Source organism: Oryctolagus cuniculus, chromosome 17 (genome assembly GCF_051225735.1).
Source record: "Oryctolagus cuniculus isolate XC-2025 breed Fujian yellow rabbit chromosome 17, ASM5122573v1, whole genome shotgun sequence".
NCBI lineage: Eukaryota > Metazoa > Chordata > Mammalia > Lagomorpha > Leporidae > Oryctolagus > Oryctolagus cuniculus.
Window position 1 is genome coordinate 1,180,781 of NC_142883.1, and position 18,696 is coordinate 1,199,476.

The following is an 18,696-nucleotide window of genomic DNA, read 5'->3' on the forward strand; positions in this document are numbered from 1 at the left end:
CCCAGCCGCCCGTGGCCACCGTCGTCCATCCCAGGTGAGGGGGGGCAGGAGAGGCACACTGTCCCCTCAGCTGGCGGGGGTGGAGTGCGCCGGTGCCGCTACAGGGGAGCGGGCACTGGCCGGAGACCCCGGGGTGCCCTTGGGAAGCTGGGGCCCTGGCCCCCCAGCCCTGCACCTCCTGACGCCCACACCAAGAGACGCCAGGCCCCGGAGTCACCTGCAGCTCCGGGGGTTAACCCGGCCCCGCCTCGTCCACGGACCTGAGAGGGCCCAGCCAGGCCAGGGCCTTTGCCCCTAGGTGGAGGAAGCAACTGGGGCCGCGACCCTCTCCCGGGACTCACGCACTGGCCTCGGCTGACTTGAACAGTGGACAAAAGGCCCCCACGTGAGGGCAGAGGCTGTGGCCGGTCAGACGTGGGCCTCTCCGGTGCTGGCGGGGCCGCGGAGTGGATGGGAGAGGGCAGGCTCGGGGGATGGCGCCGCTGGGCGACAGCCAGCCTTGCGCCTCGCCTTGCACCTGCGGGCTTGGGCCAGACCCTCCGCGCCCGCCTCCCTGCCCCCGGCGAGCCCACGAGAGCTGCGAGCTGCGTGACACACGTTTAATGCGGGGCGCGGCCTCAGTACTCCCAGAGCGCGGCCCCCGCGGGCGCCTCGGCGTCGGCGCGCAGCAGCCCCGAGGCGTCGCCGCGCAGGTACGTGCCGCTCCGGGCGCGGATGGCCAGGCGGCCGCGCTCGCGGAACTCGAAGAGGAAGTCCTCGGCGCGCTCGCCGTCGCTGCACACGCTGCCGTGGCTGCCGGTGTTCCAGAAGCCGCCGCCGCGGCCTGGGGGCCGGACGGGACGGGCGTGGGCTGGCGGCTCCCGGCCCCGGCCCGCCGCGCCCCCGCGCGCCCCCGGGCCCCCGCGCGCACCTCGGATGTGGTAGGCGCCGTCGCTGAAGCTCAGGTGGAAGACGTCGTAGACGGAGCGGTTCGTGTCCAGCTGGTTGGAGCCGCGGCGGTGGCAGACGAAGCCGTCCAGGCCCCGCAGCACCAGGAGGGGCCGGTTGATGAGCTTCAGGGTGAACTCCTCGTCCTCGCCTGGGGGAGAGGGCGCTGTGGGCGCGGGGAACGGGCGGCTGCACCGGGCCCGCGGGGGCGGGGGCGCGCCGGTGGCCCAGGCAGCCCGGGGTCGCTCACCCACGAAGTCGCTGGTGGCCGCCAGCTGCCCGTTCTTCTTCATGCAGACGTAGCGACCATTGCTGGCTCGGAGTGCCACGCGCCGGCCGCGCCACTCCACCTCGAACATGGTGCTGGCCGACCTGCGGGCAGCCTCGGCTCAGAGCCGCCCGGCACACGCGCCGCGCCCCGCACCACCCCCAGGCCAGCAGAGGGGCGCGCGCTCACACTTGGGCGGCGGTGGCCTGGATGCCCCCGTGGGTGACCAGGGTCCAGTAGCCCCCAGTGCTGGCGTAGAAGGTGCACTTCTTGGTCTCCTGGTCGATTTGCATGAGGAAGGTCTCATGGTCCAGCTCTTCGTCCTGATTGGCTGAGACGTTGACCCCTGGAGGGAGTAGGTGCGGAGGCCCCTCAGGCCTCTCCGGGGGCAGGAGGTGGGCAGCAGGAAGAGGGTCTCATCTAGAACCCCCTGGGCTTGAGGGGCCTGGGCACCTGCCCCAGGGCCTCATGGTTACCTGGCGGCCTGCACACAGCCCTGGGCCACCCTTGACCCAGCTCTTCCCACACCCCCTGGGCCAGACCCTTCCGTGCCAGCAAATCCCACTCTGCTAATCGGGGGCTAATCTGCTTCTCCTGCTCCTACGCCACCTCTATTTATAACACCCCTAAGCAGCTGGGTGGGCCCAGCGGGGGGTCTCTCCTTCCACCTGCAGCGGCCCAGGTCACCACCAGAGCCCAGGGCCCGGCCAGGCCCCAGGCAGCCTCCCCACTCACACCTGCTCCTCCCAGGAGCCCCAGGGGAGGACGAGGCGACCGGAGGGGTGTGTCTGTTCCGAGTTGGGGGGCACCAGGCAGGTGCGGCGCCTCCCCAGCCTCTTCCATGAACCAAGGCCTTGGGTCCCTCCACAAGCCACTCCCCCTGTTCCCATGGCAACCACCCACTCAGGCTCTAGGTGTGTCCACCCGGGAGAAGGGGAGGCGAGGTGGGCAGATCCCAGGCAGCCTTGTCCCAGGGAAGTGGGCACCAGGCACTGACCCCTGCCCGGATCCCCACACCCCTCAGCAGACAGCTGGCTGAGCAGCCCTGCTGTCCCGAGGCCAGCGCCCAGGCCTCGCCCTGTGCATGGTCAGTGGGCAGCGAGAGATGACGAGGGGTCGACGTGTGTCCAGCCCGCAGGAGTGCTGGGGCCCCCTGCCACTGCGGCTGTCCCGGGATGCGGCTGCTCCCGTGGCCTCCTCCGGGCAGGACGCGTGCAGGGGCCGCCTCTGGCCGATCCTAGGGGCTGAGCTCACAGCAGAGGGTGCCGTACCTCTGTCACCATGGCCCCACCTGTACCTCCGCCACCAGCCTGGCCCCCAGCTCCGCGTCACGCCACTCACCTGTCCCACTGAAACTGACATCACTGCCGCCACCGCGGCCCGCGGGGCGCCTCTCGTGGGCTGGCACTCGCTGCTCCGACTCCCACAGAGGACGCCTCCCCACGCCGCTGCCCCACTGGCAGCTCTGTCATTTGTCCCAGGGAGCCTCAGCCCAGGCTACTGTGTGGGGCCAGGCAGCTGCACCTGGCGCCGTGTGGGGAGGAGGGACCTTGGCTGCGTTCGCCACGGCAGCCCAGGCCCCGACCACGGCCACACACCAGGACCAGCACCGCCGAGGTGCCTTGGACTCTGGGGCCGCCCTGCACGGGGCCACCCGAGCCTGGCTGGGCTCCCGTCTCGGTGCTCACAGTGGGCCCTCCACTGCCTGGACCTGAGCGGCTGTGCCCGGGCCCCCGTAGGATGTCGCAGTGGGGCCATGGGCTCTCTGGGCCAGGAGCTGGGTGAGCTCCCTGTCGCCTGGCTGCTGCTGGCCAGGAGCAGCCCCCCCATGCCTGCATCGCCAGGCCACTCCGCCGTGTGTGGCTCGTGGCTGCTGGCCAGGCAGCGCCTTACTCAGCTGCAGCCCCCTGCCCACAGCAGCTGAGGGCCCACAAGGCAGATGGTCAGTGACCAGGAGATGGCTAGAGCCAGGCCCCACACACTGACAGTGACCACAAACCACCCCACTTCCTGCCGCCACGTGAGGGAGCCGCCTGCCCAGGCACCTGGCAGGGCCGCCCTGAGCCCACCCGTCCAGGTCCCTGCCCTGCCCCAGCCCCCTCCTCCAGGAAGGAGAGGTGGGGACGTGCACACCCCCAGGCCCGCCCCCTTGCACCACGGCCTCAGCGGCTGCTGGGCTGCTGTCGCGGGGAAGGCCGGGGCCCCTGCCCACGCAGGCCCACCTTGGCGCACAGAGACGTAGCGGCGGTTGGCGGCCAGCAGCACCACCTGCGGGGGGCTCTCCTCCAGGTCGAAGAGCTCGTCCTTGCCCGGCCGGGAGCTGCGGCCGGCCTTGAGCGTGCCCGCGGGCCCCACGGGCGCCAGGTAGCGGCCGTCGCAGTCCTTGAAGGCCAGCTTGCCGGCCTTGAACTCGAGCGTGTAGCAGGCGCGGGCCTCGGGCTCCCACACCAGCCGGCCGTCACTGCGCAGGTAGCGGCTGTCACAGGACCGGAGGCAGTACCGGCCGCTGCGGAAGATCAGGGTGAGCAGCGCGTCCACGCCCCAGGGCATGTCGCCGTCGGCCGCCATCTCGTCGTCCTGCGGGCACAGGTGCACGTAGCGCCTCCGGCTCACGCTCAGCAGGTGGGCCTGCGGGTGGATGGCCAGGTGCACCGTCCACAGCTCGGCCGGGGAGATGGCCGTGGCGAAGCAGGACAGCTGGTCCTCCGTGCCCCCGAAGAAGCGGCCGTGCGGCTCGGACTGCAGCGCCCAGCGCCCGTCTGGCTGCGGCAGGACCAGGAAGCGGCAGTCCCGGCCCGGCCGCTCCGCCTCGCAGGCCACGCGGCCGTCCTCGCTGGCCGACAGGTAGCGGCCCAGGTGGCCGCTGCGCAGCAGCACGGCCGCGCCCTGGCCCGGGTCCGGCTCCAGCAGCCACACCTGCTTCCGCTTGAGGCTGGGCGCCGAGGCGTTCACCTTGAAGCCGAAGCTCTCGGCGGTCAGGTAGCGGTCGCTGTCGTTGACCAGGCCGAACTGGATCTTCAGCACCTGGTGCAGCCCGTTGGTCGGCATCTTCTACTGCGAGTGCTCACGGCGCCCCAGGGTCTGGCTCGGACCCCGGGCCCAGCTGGCGGCATGGACCCACTGCCTGCCTGGACTCTGCCTCCGGCCAGCGGCCACAGCCCGGGCGGCTCTTACATGGCCAGCGGGCAGCGGGGGCCGGGCGGGGAGGGCGGATCAGAGACGGGCGGCTTAGGAGCGACCGCCTTTCCTTACCCACCCCCACCCACCTCGGGCTTGGATTCCAGCCCGGGCCGGCCTCTCCCGGTCCTCGTTGTCCCAGGCCCGGACCCCACCGCGTGAGCCGCGCTGCTCCAGGCTCCGCTCCTGGCTGCCACCACCCAGCCCAGCCCGGCTCTTCCCGAGGTAGAAAAAGCCACTCAGTGGAAACTCGCAGCGCACGCAACCCGATCGCAGCCCTCGCCCCGGCGGCCACCAGACCCTCGGCGGGATCTGGTTACTGCTTCTCTGATTCCTGCTGCCGGGAGCGCGGAGGCCCCGCTCCAGGGCCTGCAGCCCACGTCACACGTGGTCCCGGGCCTGGGCAGGGCAGGGGCAGGAGGCGAGCGGGTGTGCCGGCTGCACGGTCCTGTGCACAGAGACCCTGGTCTCGGGAGCCCAGCGGGTACGTGGGTGCCGGGGGCGGGGCAGGGAGGGCACACGCTGGTCCCTGCCGTGGACACCAGGGCCTGGGGCTCCAAGCTCACAGCCTGTGTGCTCAGCCCACCTCACAGGGCCTCTGGGGACCCCGGAGCTGCCACTCATCTCCAGCCAGGGGACAAAGTCCACCTCCAGATCCTGGAGTGGCCCGAGGGTGAGGCCAGCAGCTGGGAGGGGCTGGGGACTGGTCACACTGACCCCGCATCCCCCCCTCCTGAGCCGGGGGCCCCCGGGGCCCTGCTGGGCTGCGCCCTCCATTTCTCTGTCTCCTGCACCTGCCTCGGGGGCCGGGAGCCAGGTGGTGAAACCAGAGCTGCCCGTCCTGGGCCGGGGCCAGACTCGCTGTCCCCTCCCTGATGACAGCGTGTGACCCTCCGGCCTCCCTGGGGACAGGGGGCAGCGGGCCACAGGCCATGTCCAGCCACAGCCTCCAGAGCTCCCCTGTGCTCTTGGGCCCTGGGCCTCGAGCCCGGGCTTGGGAGGCCTGGCTCCGGGCAGTGAGCATGATGGGCTCACCCATCCCTGGAGAGGAGTCGGGAGGACCCGGTGCCGCCCTGGAGTCCAGAGCGGGTGCCGATCCCTCCTGCGGCCGGTGCACAGCCCCCGTCACGGCCGAGCGGCCCCTCCTCCTCTGTGACGCACACACGCTGACGGAGCTCCGACTGTGTCACAGCTGAGCCTCGTGCCAGCTGCCACCTGGGGGCCTGGGGCTGTGTCTGATGACCCAGCACATGGCCCCCAGGGAGGTGTCCAGGACCACCCGGCCCCCAGGGAGGTGTCCAGGACCACGCGGCCCCCAGGGAGGTGCCCGGACCACCCGGCCCCCAGGGAGGTGCCCGGACCACGCGGCCCCCAGGGAGGTGCCCGGACCACCCGGCCCCCAGGGAGGTGCCCGGACCAGACCTCAGAGCCTGCTCCTGGCTGCTCCGCACCGTGATAGCTTCGCCCATCACCATTGCTTCCCGGGTTTGGTCTGTGTGAGGTGGGCGGCGCCCGCGGGGCAGCTGTGCCCACCACTCCCCTGAGGCGAGGACACTGGCCCAGCTCCTCCAGCCTTGCTCCGGGCCAGGGCCAAGCTGCCCCCCCACCTGCTGATCACCCAGAGGCCTCATCAGCATGACTGGCGCTGGCACAGCCGCACAGGTGTGTCGGGAGCCGGCCTGGCCGCCAGGTACTAAGTGGGCCTGGCTCTGGGCAGCCTCTCCATGGCAGAGCCGGAAGTGGCAGGCACGGGGCTGCTGGGCTGGCCCCGGGCGTGTGAACTGAGGGTCCACCGGCCCCGGGCAGGGCAGGAAGGGGACCAGCCCCTCCCAGCCTCCCCCTCGGGACCAAGGCTCTTGCCCGCCTGCCTGCTGGGTGGTTTCCCACCTGGATCCATAGCAAGGTCCGGCAGACAGTAGGTGCTTAATAGGTGCCTGTGACTGGGGGGGTCTGGCTCCTGCGAGACGGCTGACCCTCTTGCACAGATGCAGGCCTGGACATGCGTGTTGTGTGCACGTGTGTTCACATGTGTGTGTGTGTGCGTGAAGGGCGGAGGCTGCCACGGTCAACTGCCCAGCCTCGGTCCCTGGCCCCAAACCTGAGCCTGCTCCCGGCTGCCCGGCGCTGCTGGTGAGGTCGTGCACGGCCCCAGGGAGCCTCTGTGCAGGGCACCGCAGACAAGCCCCGGGTGGGCCTGGGCCCCCGCCCCTCTGCCGTGTCCTCAGGGGACAGGGAGCGGCCCTGCCACTTCGCTGCCGCACTCAAGGCGCCCGGAGGGGCCGCCACTCCCGCTGACCTGCCCCGTGTGACCGCTGGACAAGACCTGGGCACAGCGGCCAGGCCCCCGGCACCCAATTTAACGCATCCGACCTGTGTGGCTGGAGTGGAGGCCCAGGGGCTAAGCCGCTGCCTGGGCTGCCCACACCGTATTGGAGCCCTGGTTCAGGTCCCGGCTGCTCCTCTTCCGATCCAGCTCCCTGCTACGGCCTGGGAGGGCAGCGGGAGACGGCCCGAGTGCTCGGGCCCTGCACCCGCGTGAGACCGGGATGGGGCTCCTGGCTCCTGTTGTGGCCGTCTGGGGCGTGAACCAGCGGATCTCTCCGTGTGCCCCTCTCTCTACCTCTCAAGTAAGAATACAAAAAGTTAACCTTCCACGGATAATCACATGGCCACATGCAGCGGCTCGGAGGCAGGGGGCTGTTTGGGGCCTGCAGCCCTAGTCCCTACTTCCGGGGGACACAGCAGGTGGACGCCCCCACCCAGCTGGGCCTCTGTCCTGTGAGGCCTTGGAGACCCCAGAACCCTCAGGACGCTGCGCTGACCCACCGTGGCCACTGGAGGGCCCCCTTCCCCTGCGCCCTCTCCACCTGGCAGTGCCCTCCCCTGGGGGCCAGCAGGGAAAGGACCCCAGCCCCCACCCACGTGTAGGCTGCCAGCCCTGAATGCCAAGAGCCAAACGCGGGCGCCTGCTGGCAGGATGCCTGCTGCCATGGCGACCGGCACGTGGGCCCGGCCTGGTGCCCGGGCAACACTAATGCCAGTAGCGTGAGCTGGCACAGGCCTTCGTGTGTGGGGGGGTGCAGGGTGCTCCGGCCCACGCTGGCCCTGAGCCCTGGAAACTGGGAAGCGGAGCCAGGGCCACGCCTCGCCCAGCCCCGCGGCCCCGCGGAGTCACAGGAAAGCCCGGGCCTCCCCAGGTCCTCGCTGGGGCCTCCCGCCAGCAGAGCCAGCCCTGCCGGGCCTCACCGTCCCCTTTAGCCTCTGCCCCAGGGCTGGGCCTGCAGCTAGGCAGGGCCACCCCACCATCCAGGGCCCGGCTGCCCTGCACTGCCCAGCCTCCCGCAGGCCGGCGCGGGCGCTTTGTTCCTCATGACTAATTCAGGCCCCGGCTCCGCTCCCGGGCAGTTCCATTTACACGGCGAGAGGGGGCCTGGTGTAGAGTGACGGGCTCCTCGCGGCCAGGGGCAGGGTTAGGTGGAGAGTGGGGAGGGGTCCTGTGGGCCTGCAGGCCGGCCCCACGCCCCTCAGAACGCGGTGGCTCCCGGACGCGTGGCCCGTGGCCCCCTCTGGGACACAGGGCCCTGCAGGCCCCTAGCTTTTGTCTCGTGACGTGACAGCCGAGGCAGGGGCTGTGCCTGGTGGGGGAGGGGCGCGGAAGCCCCTTGCTGAGGCCAGAAGGCGAGAAGGGGGCTTGCAGAGGCCTCCAGACCCTGCCTGAGAACCCTGGGCCCAGCAAGACCCAAAGTCCTCCCAGAGCTCAGGAGTTCTCGGCTAACCCAGGTGCCGGGGGTCATGGGGCCGTCCTCCAACACCAGGACAGCCAGGGCCAGGCTGCACGGGGCTCACGGTGACACGGCCAGGGCCACGGCCACAAGCAGGAGACACTGGAGCCGCGTGAGCTGCCACGGGCCCTCGGCGTGCAGGTGGCCCCCGGTGCAGCCCTGCACCTGCCCCCTCCACGTGTCAGTCATAGGCTGACTCCGCCCCCGGCAGCACCTGTCACTGTGGGGAGCCAGGCGGTTCCCACGGGGACAGGGCCGCCCTGCCCTGCGCAGAGGACAGGGAGGGGCCTTGGGGAGCAGAGCGCAGGTCCCTGTCCCTGCATCAGACCAGGGTGTGGGGGCCCCGACGGGGTCACCACGGCTGCAGGCGGGGCAGTGCTGTCGGTCCCTGCCCTTTCCAACCACCGTGGTTCTGTGGAGGTTCGTTTAGTTCAAAGGCAGAGGGAGACCCGTGAATCCCTGGTTCACCCCAGACGGCTGCGGGCCGGGCTGCCCAGGCTGAAGCCAGGAGCCACTTAGCCACCACCTGCTTTTCCCCAGGTGCATCAGCAGGGAGCTGGGTCGGAAGAGGAGCCGGGACTGGAACCGGCGCTCTGATGTGGGGTGCAGCGTCCCCGGGCACCCTCCCCAGCTCTCCCGTCTGGCCTGCCCCCGTCTTTTTTTTTTTTTTTTCAAGGTTTATTTTATTTATCTGAAAGACAGAGTTACAGAGAGAGAGGAGGAGACAGAGAAAGAGAGAGAGGTCTTCCATCCGCTGGTTCACTCTCCTGATGGCCGCAACGGCTGGAGCTGGGCTGATCCGGAGCCAGGAGCCAGGAGCTTCTTCCGGGGTCTCCCACTTGGGTGAGGGGCCCAGGGACTTGGGCCATCTTCTACCGCTTTCCCAGGCCATAAGCAGAGAGCTGGATCGGAAGTGGAGCAGCTGGGACTTGAACCGGTGCCCACATGGGATGCCGGCGCTGCAGGAGGCAGCTTTACCCGCTCCCACTATGTCTTAAAAAAAAATCCACTGATTTTACCTGAATGGCAGAAGCTCTCCCATTTGCCCGCTCACTCCCCGAATCAGAGCGAGGCCAGGCTGCAGCTGTCAGGGTGCCCAGAGCAGGGAGCCGGCTCAGGAGCCAGGACTGGAACCACGTGGCTCCCAGCTCTGCGGTACCAGCGCCGGCCCCGGTTCTGCCTGGCAAGGTCCTTCCTCTTAGGACAGCACACTGAACCAGGAACAGCGCCGGGACCCAGCTCCAGACAGCTCGGAAACGCACGACAAAGACACGACAGGTGCGGCAGTGTCCAAGCCAGGGTGTGAAGCGTCCAAACTAAAAGGGGCTCCACCGGCGGGCTAGAAGCCCAGGTCAGACCCCAGAAGTTGAAGGGTTCAGAGATAAGGGAACATAAGAGTACTAACGGAGCGACCTAGAGGGCACACAGGAGAAAGAGGATAAGAAAGAGGAAAGCGAACTCCTGCGAACAGTAAGAACCACGCCCGCGAGCGCAAGGGGCTGCGGGGGCAGCGGGCGGCCCCGGGTCCCCGCCAGCCGGGCCTGGCGCCCCAGAACCACCCTGCCGGCCAAGGGTGGCCACCCCGGTGCCCTGCGAGCCGCTGAAACTGCCCGGCTGCACCCGAGGCCTGCGGCCGGCTCCCGCACCATCCGCCCACGCGCGGCAGGTGCAGCGCGGCGCTCCCGCCTGGGTCCGCGACGGCCGCGGCCCTGCACGCCCCGGCTCCCCTGCCGTGGGTGCGGGCTGAGCCGGATCCCAGCGTCCCCGTGCGTCAGCACTGAGGTCACCGGCTACTCCTCCCGCAGCCCTGCCCCGCTCGGCCGCGCTCCGGAGGGTGGCGGTGACTCAGCGGCCGGGAGCGCCCGGCTCCGCCCTGGCCGCGGGGGTCCCCCGCGGCGCGGGACCCGCCTGGCGGCCCACCTGGGAACGGCAGCGGCGCGTGGCTCCGGGCTCTCCGCACGGCCCTCGCCAGGGGCGCCACCTCCCGGCGCCAGGCTTCCCGCTGGGTCCGGACCAAGGCGGCCTCCCGGGGGGTCGGGGCGCCCCAGGTCCCTGTGGTTTCCCAGCTGGGGAACCCGCGTCTCCGGGAGACACCGGCGCGGACCCCATAGGGCGCAGGGCAAAGCCGGAGCGGGTCCGAGCTGTGGGGACTCCGGGCCGAAGCAGGGGGCGTCCAGCCGTGACGCGCCCCCTCCCCTCCGCGCAGGCCACCTGTGGCCCGGAAGACAGGGCGCCGGCCTCCTCCCGGGTCCTCCGTCCCTGGACTGGGCACACCTGACCTAGCCCAGCTTTGCTGCGTCCCAGGCAGGCCGCGCCAGGCGCCTTCCTCCCGGACCCCCGTCCCCCGGCGCTGGGGCACAGTGGGAGAATCCCAACCAGCTCAGCGGGCGGGGAGACCCTGGGCCGGGCCGGGCCCTGGAGCCACGCCCCTTCGCCTGTCGCAGTCAGGGCGGGGGTCTCTCCCCCGCCCTTTCAGCCACTCCGTCTCTGTCGCCTGTGCTGGGGTCTGCTGACCACAAGGAGGCGCTGCGCCAGGCACGGGGTCACCGGCTTCACGCGCGAAGCTGCTGGGGCGTAGGGTGGGGATGCCTGTCCGGCGGCCGGCGGCCGAGGACGCCAAGGGCAGAGGACAGACGGGCCGCGGCGTGCGGGCAGAGGGCTTGGGGCTGGCAGTGAGGCCGGACAGCCATGGGCTCAGGGTCCAGCCCGAGGCCGCGGGCGGCCATGTGGTAGCCAGGATCGGTTTGTGAGACGGGGATGGGGTTGGGCAGGGAGCAGAGGTCAGGCCTGGACTGTGCAGGCCGGGGGTGGCCCTGGGGCCGCCCGAGCTGGGGACCCAGCTGGGCCTGGGGGTGCCTGTGGACGCTGACGCCGCAGCCGGCTGCCCACTCCAGCACCAGGCCTGGCACGCAGAGGCACAGAGTGGGCTTTTTTTTGGTAAGGTTTATTTGAAACCGCGAGCCACCAGAGACAGGGGTCTTCCATCTGCTGGTTCACTTCCCAAATGGCCGCAACAGCCAGGGCTGGGCGGGGAGCCAGGAGCCAGGGACTCATGCTGGTCTCCCCCCGGAGGCAGGAGCCCAGGTCCCTCGAGCCATCTTCGCCACCAGCAGGGTAGCCACGCTGCGCGGCCGAGGGTGAAGAGGCGTGGCGGGACGCCAGTCCCCCAGACTGCTCCTCATCAGGGAAGATGAACGCGGCGGGCAGGGGAGGCCTGGGGGGAGCTCGGGGGCCACTGCTGGCGCCTGCAGGTGGGCCCCAGCCCGAGCCCCGAGACAGGACACGCAGGGGCCGGGCCCAGCTCCAGTGTGAGTTCCGTCCCCCGAAGTCCTGGTGCAGCAGGGGTAGGCCTGGGCGTCTCCATGCACCCAACCCCAAAGCCTGTGTGAGGAGCTGCACCCCCCACCTCCAAGGCTGGGCCCTGGCCCCCGGGTCGTCACCCGCCTGCTGCCACACCTGTGCGGCAGCACTGACCCTGGGCCTCCTCCAGGCGGGGAGCTGGGCGACCCCTGCAGAGCCCAGAGCCCGACAGGGACACCCCCTTCATGGGGGGGGGCGGGCCCCGGGAGACCCCTCCTCCTGTGCAGACGGAGACAGACGGAGCAGAGCTGTGACTGGAGCCAAAGCTCCAGCTGCCATCCCCTGCCCACAGGGCGGCCTGGCCCCCGTGGGCGCGTGCGGGGCCCTGGACGGTTTTACCAACGGGACAGCACGGGAGCAGCCACGTTGGCTTCCTCATCAGGGCCTTGGACGTACAGAAAGACGGCGGTCAGTGCGCCGCGTCCTAACTGGGGGGCTGCAGAGGTGCGGCCCCGCTCCTGCCCCTTCCTGGCCCGGGGTGACCAGCGGAGGCCAGGGAGACAGGTGGGGGTGGGCTGGGGCTGTTCCGGGTTTGGAGGTGACCCTGAGCGGAGGAACCCAGGCAGGTCCCCCCAGAGGGGGCCGTAGGGGCCGGGCTGGCCTGGGTCGCCCCTGCCCGCGGCTGCAGACGGGTGCAGTGCGCGCTGGGGAGCCGCGGACGGGGGTTAGGGGAACCCCCGTTTCTCGGGGCCCGCTCCATTCCCGCAAGGCCGGGCCACGCCCCCCAGGGCAGCCCCCTCCCCGCCGGCGCCCTCCTCCCGCTGCAGCTCCGGGAGGGAGGGGGCTGCCGTGCGTCACCGGCCCCGGGCGTGACCTTGGGCGAGAGCCGGGCCGTCCCGGGGGGCTCCCCGCTCCCACCGCCCGCTCCCCCTCCCCGCCCCCCGCCCCGCGGACCAATCGGCGGACTCCTTGACTAAATAAGGCGCCGCGCCGAGCGCCCCCCGGCCGCGACTTCCGCCCCCTCGGCCGTGACTCAAGGCGAGGACGCGCGGCCCGGGCCGCCGCGCCGCAGACATCGCCAAATAAGGCCGCGCGCCGCCGCCCTGCGCCCGAGCACCTGGCCGCACCTTGACCCCCGCCGCGCCGCGCCGGCCCGGCCCGCCCCGCCCCACGCAGGCTGCAGTCCGCGCCGGCCCCGCCCCTGCGCCCGCGACCCCGCGCGTCCCGCCGGCACCGCCCCCGGGCTGCAGGTGGAGGGGCCGGGGCGGGGGGTCGGCCCGGAGCTCAGACAAAGGCGGGTCCGAGGAGGCGGCCGTGGGGGGACACGCCACCCGCCTCGCCCCCTCCCTCGGGGCGTGGCACCGCATCGGGGGACCCCACCAAGTGGACGGCACCTCCGGGGGTTCGGTCCACAGACGCGGGGCAGCTGGGGTTTCCCGCGACTGGGGACCCCGCCTCCAAGGCCTCGGCGTCGGGGGCGCTCTAGCCCGTGCCCTCTGACCTGTCATCCCACGGGCGGGTCAGGGGCTGACCTTGCGGGGCGCCGAGTCCCGCCCCCCGTCCTCGCCCGCCGGGGTCACGCTAGGTGCCCGGGGACCCGTCTCAGCCGCCTGTTTCCTCCTGAGCAACCCCGAGCGTCTACACCAGAGTTCCGGGTCCCATCCGGGCGTGGCCAGGCTCTGGGGTGGCAGGTGCAGCCAGGAGACCGGCTCCTGGGGGAGGGGCGCTTCCGGGGCCCGCAGAGCCCACCGCGGCGGGGGGGCCTGCAGGGGCTCTGCGCCCGCGCCCCAGGACCGGCAGAGTGGGGAGCACACCTTCCTGCCTCAGTTTCCCCAGTGCACCCACAGGTCTCTAGCAGGAGACAAAGGCCGGGCACCAGGGAGCCCCGGGCCGGCGCCCCTAACTGCGGAGGGCGGTGGCTCTAGGGGGGCGGCTCCTCCCGACCCCCGCCCGCCCCTCCCCCAGCCTGGCCCCGGCGACCCGGCGAGCAAAGCCCCCGCAGCCGCGCGGGCGGCGGGACTCACCCGGGTCGGGCCGCGACCCGCCCGGGGCCTGGCAGTTTCGGGGCGCAGCCGGGCCCTCCCCCGCCGCGCGGCAGTCCCGGGGCGGGGCCGGGGCGGGCAGACGTGCGGCTCCCCCGGCGACCCCCGGAGGGCGCCCTGGCCGTGCCCGCCGCAGGCCCGCGCGGAGTCCCGGGCGCGCGGGGGCGGCGCGGGCGGGGCGGTTGGCGGCGGCGCGGGCGGGGGGTGGGGCGGGCCGGGGCCCCACGTGTCCCGGCGGCGCGGGCCAATGGGCGCCCGGCGTTCGGAAAGATCGCCATATATGGACATGTTCTGGGGCCGCGCGCGCCCCCGCCCGCGCGCGCGCCCCGCGCCCGCTTAAATAGCGGCGGGGGAGGCCGCGCTCGGTCTCACTCGCCGCCGCCGGCCCGCGCTGCGCGTTTCTTCGCCGCTCCGCCGCCTGCTCCGCCGCCGGTAAGCGGCCGGGCCCGACGCCGCGGGGCTGCGGCAGGGCTGCGCCCCAACCCAGGAACAAAGAGCGGCCGGGGGGGGGGGGGCGGGGCGCCGCCGGGAGGGGCGGGCGAGGGTGCCCCGCGGGGCCGGGCCGCCGGTTCCCGACGGTTGCTGCGGGCCGGGGCTGGGCGGGCGAGGGTCCCCCGCGGGGCCGGGCCGCCGGTTCCCGACGGTTGCTGCGGGCCGGGGCTGGGCGGGCGAGGGTCCCCCGCGGGGCCGGGCCGCCGGTTCCCGACGGTTGCTGCGGGCCGGGGCCGGGGCTGGGCGGGCCGGGTCCCCTGCGCGGCCGCGCTGAGCTGGGGCGTTTGCGCGCAGACCGCCATGGAAGAGGAGATCGCCGCGCTGGTCATCGACAACGGCTCCGGCATGTGCAAGGCCGGCTTCGCCGGGGACGACGCGCCCCGCGCCGTGTTCCCCTCCATCGTCGGGCGCCCCCGGCACCAGGTGAGGCCCCGCCCGGGCGGGGGGCGCCGCGCGGGGGCCGGGGCGGCGGGGCGGCCGCGGCGCTGACGCCTGTCCCCGCAGGGCGTGATGGTGGGCATGGGCCAGAAGGACTCGTACGTGGGCGACGAGGCGCAGAGCAAGCGGGGCATCCTGACGCTCAAGTACCCGATCGAGCACGGCATCGTGACCAACTGGGACGACATGGAGAAGATCTGGCACCACACCTTCTACAACGAGCTGCGCGTGGCGCCCGAGGAGCACCCGGTGCTGCTGACCGAGGCCCCCCTGAACCCCAAGGCCAACCGCGAGAAGATGACGCAGGTGAGCCGCCGCCGCCCGCCGCGCGCGGCCGCCCGCCCGCCGCCCGCCGGCGCCGCTGACCGCGCGCGTCTCTCATGTTTCCAGGGCTCTGTTCCTCTCCGCGCGGGTCCCTCCGGGAGCTCCAGGTTTCTGTTTGCGTGCCTGCCCGTGTGCTGTTCTCTCTCACATCACATGCGTGGCATGCGGCATGGGGCGCGCGGGGCGGGCGCGGCCGGGCGCGCGCTGAGCCGCCCTGTCGCCCGCAGATCATGTTCGAGACCTTCAACACGCCGGCCATGTACGTGGCCATCCAGGCCGTGCTGTCGCTGTACGCGTCGGGCCGCACCACGGGCATCGTGATGGACTCGGGCGACGGCGTCACGCACACGGTGCCCATCTACGAGGGCTACGCGCTGCCGCACGCCATCCTGCGCCTGGACCTGGCCGGCCGCGACCTGACCGACTACCTCATGAAGATCCTCACGGAGCGCGGCTACAGCTTCACCACCACGGCCGAGCGCGAGATCGTGCGGGACATCAAGGAGAAGCTGTGCTACGTGGCGCTGGACTTCGAGCAGGAGATGGCCACGGCCGCGTCGTCCTCGTCGCTGGAGAAGAGCTACGAGCTGCCCGACGGCCAGGTCATCACCATCGGCAACGAGCGCTTCCGCTGCCCCGAGGCGCTCTTCCAGCCGTCCTTCCTGGGTGAGCGGGGCGCGGGGCCGGGGGCGGGGCTGCGGGGCAGGGGCGGGGCCGGGGGCGGGGCTGCGGGCCGGGGGCGGGGCTGCGGGCCGGGGGCGGGGCTGCGGGCCGGGGGCGGGGCGGGCTCGCGGGGCGGGGCCGGGGGCGGGGCGCCCTGGGCCGCGCTGAGCCCCCGCCCCCCGTCCAGGCATGGAGTCGTGCGGCATCCACGAGACCACCTTCAACTCGATCATGAAGTGCGACGTGGACATCCGCAAGGACCTGTACGCCAACACGGTGCTGTCGGGCGGCACCACCATGTACCCCGGCATCGCCGACCGCATGCAGAAGGAGATCACGGCGCTGGCGCCCAGCACCATGAAGATCAAGGTGGGCGGGGCCGCGAGGAGGCGGGGCGGGGCCGCGAGGAGGCCGGGCGGGGGCCCCGCGGCCTGCCCCGCGCCGTGCTGACCGAGCCCTGCCCCCGCAGATCATCGCGCCCCCGGAGCGCAAGTACTCGGTGTGGATCGGCGGCTCCATCCTGGCCTCGCTCTCCACCTTCCAGCAGATGTGGATCAGCAAGCAGGAGTACGACGAGTCGGGCCCCTCCATCGTGCACCGCAAGTGCTTCTAGACGGACTGTGGGCCGCGCGCCCGCCGCCGGAGCTGACCGGAAGTTGTTTGCCCCGGCACATGTACACACCTCATGCTAGCCTCGCGATACTGGAATGGCCCCGCCGTCAGCACCGGGCGCAGGGCTGTCGCTGACCCCGGCCGTGCGCCCCCCTCCATGTTCAGTGCCCGTGCGCTCTTCGGTTTCCAGCCCCAGGCCTGCGGCTGCGCGCCCGGGGGTCGGCGGGGCGGGGCCGGGCCGGCGGGAGTGGCTGAAGCCGCTGTCACTTCCGCCGCCAGCGGGTGGGGTCCGCGCCGCGGGGACCCCGTTTCTTTTCCCAGCTGGTTTTCTGCCGGAGCGCCGCGGGCTGCCCCCGCCTTGAGTTGGAAACGGTCTGCATTTACGCCTGTAAATTTATTCCTCCTTTAATTTATGTAAGGTTTTTGTACACAACTCTGGATTCTCTAGGAGATGACAGATCCTGGTTTTCTACAGTTGAACATCAGGCCCCGCGACACTCGTGTATGGAGAAATAAAAGTGCTGAGTCACTGGCTGGCTCCGAGTCGGGCTGGGCTGGGCCGGGCTGGGCCGGGGTTGAGGTGGCTGGGGGTGGCAGGTGCCCCCTTGCAGGTAGGGCCCTAAGGCCCTCTCTGGGCTGCTGTGGAAGGAGCTCCAGTATCAGGAGGGTGTGGGCTGCTGGGCCTGGGAGGAGCCGGGCTGTGTGCCCACAGCCACAGCCACCCTGGGCTCAGAGGGGCCCAGTGGGTTCCAGGCCCCTACCCTGCCCCCCTGCTCAGGGTGAGGGCAGGGAGCCCCGGCAGGGCTTGGGGAGGCACAGTGGGCTGAGGGTGTGCCTGGGCACTGGGAGCTGAGCAGGGGCAGACGCGGGAGCTCCTGTCTCCCTGCAGCTGGCCGCTGGTTGATTGGCAAGGCAGAGCCCCTGGGTCCGCCCACAGTTCACTTCCCAAGTGCCTGCAGTAGCCGCAGCTGGGCCAGCCGGGAGCCCACTCAGGCGGCAGAGACCAGTCCTGGAGCTGCCGTCTGCTGTCTCCCAGCACCGGCGCCGGCACAGCCGGGACTCACCAGGCGAGGTGTGATGTGGCAGCCCACCCCGGTGTCCAGCAGGGTGCGGGGCGTGGCCAGTCACGCAGGGGTCTGGAGGAGAAGCTGCTTCCCCAAGCCTCGCTGGGCGTCGGTGTCCCACGGGGGCGGCAGTGCTGGTCCAGGCTGCGCTGCTTCCGGTCCAGCTCCCTGCTCACCGCCTAGGACAGCAGCAGAGGACGGCCCGGTGCTTGGCCCCTGCAGCCCCGGGAAGCTCCGAGTCAAGGGCTAGCGCAGTTCTGGCCGTTGCGGCCATCTGGGGCGTGAACCAGCGGATGGAAGACCTCTCTCTCTGAATCTGACTTTCCAGTAAATGCGTAAATCTTGGGAAAAGACTTGGTCATGGGCTCACAGGAGCGGAGACCAGGATGAGGGCAGCTCAGGCTGGTGGCTGTGGCGCCCCCGCACTGTAGCCGCTCCCACGCCCGCCCCACGAGGGTACACAGGCCGATGCATGAGGGTGGGGTGGGTACCTGGGGGTGCACAGCCCCAGCTGGAGCGGGGAGGTGGGTCTGGCTGCCAGCTCAGCCCACCTGCAGTGGGAACGTTAGAAACCAAGCGACCTCTGTGTAAAGACGTCTGGGGAGGGGCCGGCGCTGTGGTGTGGGGGCAGCACCATGGGGGCATAGGTTCAGGTCCCGGCTGCTCCACTTCCTTCCAGCTCCCTGCTGTGGCCTGGGAAAGCAGTAGAAGATGCCCAAGACCTTGGGCCCCTGCACCCACGTGGGAGACCTGGAGGAAGCTCCTGGCTCCTGGCTTTGGCCTGGCTCAGCCTGACTGTTGTGGGCATTTGGGGGGTGAACAAGCACACGGAAGACCTCTATCCTTTTCTGCATCCCTGGGCTGCCGGAGCCTGTGGTTAGAGGCCTTTTAAGATAGAAGTTGCTGGGCTAAGCCTCCGCCTGCAGCGCCGGCATCCCATGTGGGCGCCAGTTTGAGTCCCGGCTGCTCCACTTCCCATCTCTGCTGTGGCCTGGGAAGCAGTGGAGGATGGCCCGGGTCCTTGTCCCCTCACCCGCGTGGGAGACCCCGATGGAGTCCCAAGATCCTGGCTGCAGCCTGGCCCAGCCCTGGCTGCTGCAGCCATCCGGGGAGTGAACCAGCGGATGGTAGGCCTCTCTCTCTGTAACGCTGCCTCCCAGATAATAAATAAAAAAATGAAAAGAAAAGGAAAAAGGAAGGAAAGGAAAGAGGAGCACAAGCTGAAGTCCTGGGCCACGCTCGGCTCCCCCAGAACTCGGCCCGGCCCGGCTCTGGGCGCCGGGCGGCTCAGGGTCAGCTGACGACCGCTGTCCAGAGTCCACCGGGAGTCCAGGGTCTGGGTGGAGCAGAGCCGCGCAGAGGGTGGGCGCTGACTCCCCAGCCCCCGCCGGCTTCCACACGACCTGGCCGGGCAGGTCCCAGAGGAAAGCGGGGCCACGTGTCCCTCTGTGGGGCCTCCCTGACCTCTCGTGGGTGCCTGGCTCCCGACTGTGAGGCCCCACTCCGCAGAGCCTGGGTGGGGCCTGTGGGGTAGCCACTGAGGGCTGCCCTGGACCCACTCACCATCTGCCCGCCAGGCTCCGTGATGGGAGTGGGGTGGCCACGTG

General features: G+C 71.4%; 3 protein-coding genes across 6 annotated transcripts; 1 reads left to right on the plus strand and 2 right to left on the minus strand.

The window, feature by feature from the left end:
• Positions 1 to 520: 520 nt before the first annotated feature.
• FSCN2 (fascin actin-bundling protein 2, retinal) lies at positions 521 to 4,382 on the minus strand. 3 transcript variants are annotated; one of them, XM_051829497.3, is made up of 5 exons: positions 3,418 to 4,382; positions 1,385 to 1,541; positions 1,178 to 1,299; positions 911 to 1,078; positions 521 to 823 (listed from the first exon to the last, which is right to left on the minus strand). In XM_051829497.3, exons 1-5 carry the CDS (start codon positions 4,241 to 4,243, stop codon positions 618 to 620), a joined length of 1,479 nt encoding a protein of 492 aa, XP_051685457.2. In that variant the 5' UTR covers positions 4,244 to 4,382; the 3' UTR covers positions 521 to 617. The 3 variants fall into 3 exon arrangements, with proteins under 3 accessions (XP_051685457.2, XP_051685455.2, XP_069916261.1); XM_051829495.3 differs by having other exon boundaries at positions 521 to 1,078; XM_070060160.2 differs by having other exon boundaries at positions 911 to 1,299.
• A 3,987-nt stretch (positions 4,383 to 8,369) lies between these two features.
• Positions 8,370 to 14,290, minus strand: LOC138845981 (uncharacterized). The gene is made up of 3 exons (XM_089318005.1): positions 14,074 to 14,290; positions 13,479 to 13,967; positions 8,370 to 9,147 (listed from the first exon to the last, which is right to left on the minus strand). Exons 1-3 carry the CDS (start codon positions 14,288 to 14,290, stop codon positions 8,507 to 8,509), a joined length of 1,347 nt encoding a protein of 448 aa, XP_089174131.1. The 3' UTR covers positions 8,370 to 8,506.
• ACTG1 (actin gamma 1) lies at positions 13,861 to 16,555 on the plus strand. Of its 2 annotated transcripts, XM_089318586.1 has the most exons (7): positions 13,861 to 13,928; positions 14,283 to 14,411; positions 14,493 to 14,732; positions 14,817 to 14,857; positions 14,978 to 15,416; positions 15,601 to 15,782; positions 15,883 to 16,555. In XM_089318586.1, exons 5-7 carry the CDS (start codon positions 14,981 to 14,983, stop codon positions 16,024 to 16,026), a joined length of 762 nt encoding a protein of 253 aa, XP_089174712.1. In that variant the 5' UTR covers positions 13,861 to 13,928; positions 14,283 to 14,411; positions 14,493 to 14,732; positions 14,817 to 14,857; positions 14,978 to 14,980; the 3' UTR covers positions 16,027 to 16,555. The 2 variants fall into 2 exon arrangements, with proteins under 2 accessions (XP_089174712.1, XP_069916262.1); XM_070060161.2 differs by lacking the exon at positions 14,817 to 14,857.
• Positions 16,556 to 18,696: the final 2,141 nt, after the last annotated feature.

Bases quoted from the DNA above. Each gene is read 5' to 3' on its own strand.
- FSCN2 (XM_070060160.2), bottom strand. From the start codon at position 4,243: ATGCCGACCAACGGGCTGCACCAGGTGCTGAAGATCCAGTTCGGCCTG. The intron at 1,542-3,417 runs GTGGGCCTGCGT...TACTCCCTCCAG, and splicing joins CTACGTCTCTGTGCGCCAAG to GGGTCAACGTCTCAGCCAAT. The intron at 824-910 runs GTGCGCGCGGGG...TCCGGCCCCCAG, and splicing joins CGGCGCCTACCACATCCGAG to GCCGCGGCGGCGGCTTCTGG.
- ACTG1 (XM_070060161.2), top strand. From the start codon at position 14,289: ATGGAAGAGGAGATCGCCGCGCTGGTCATCGACAACGGCTCCGGCATG. The intron at 14,733-14,977 runs GTGAGCCGCCGC...TGTCGCCCGCAG, and splicing joins ACCGCGAGAAGATGACGCAG to ATCATGTTCGAGACCTTCAA. The intron at 15,783-15,882 runs GTGGGCGGGGCC...CTGCCCCCGCAG, and splicing joins CCAGCACCATGAAGATCAAG to ATCATCGCGCCCCCGGAGCG.
- LOC138845981 (XM_089318005.1), bottom strand. From the start codon at position 14,290: ATGGCGGTCTGCGCGCAAACGCCCCAGCTCAGCGCGGCCGCGCAGGGG. The intron at 13,968-14,073 runs GTCGGGAACCGG...GTTGGGGCGCAG, and splicing joins AGCCCCGGCCCGCAGCAACC to CCCTGCCGCAGCCCCGCGGC. The intron at 9,148-13,478 runs GTGAGTCCCGCC...TTTTTTTTTAAG, and splicing joins CGGGTCGCGGCCCGACCCGG to ACATAGTGGGAGCGGGTAAA.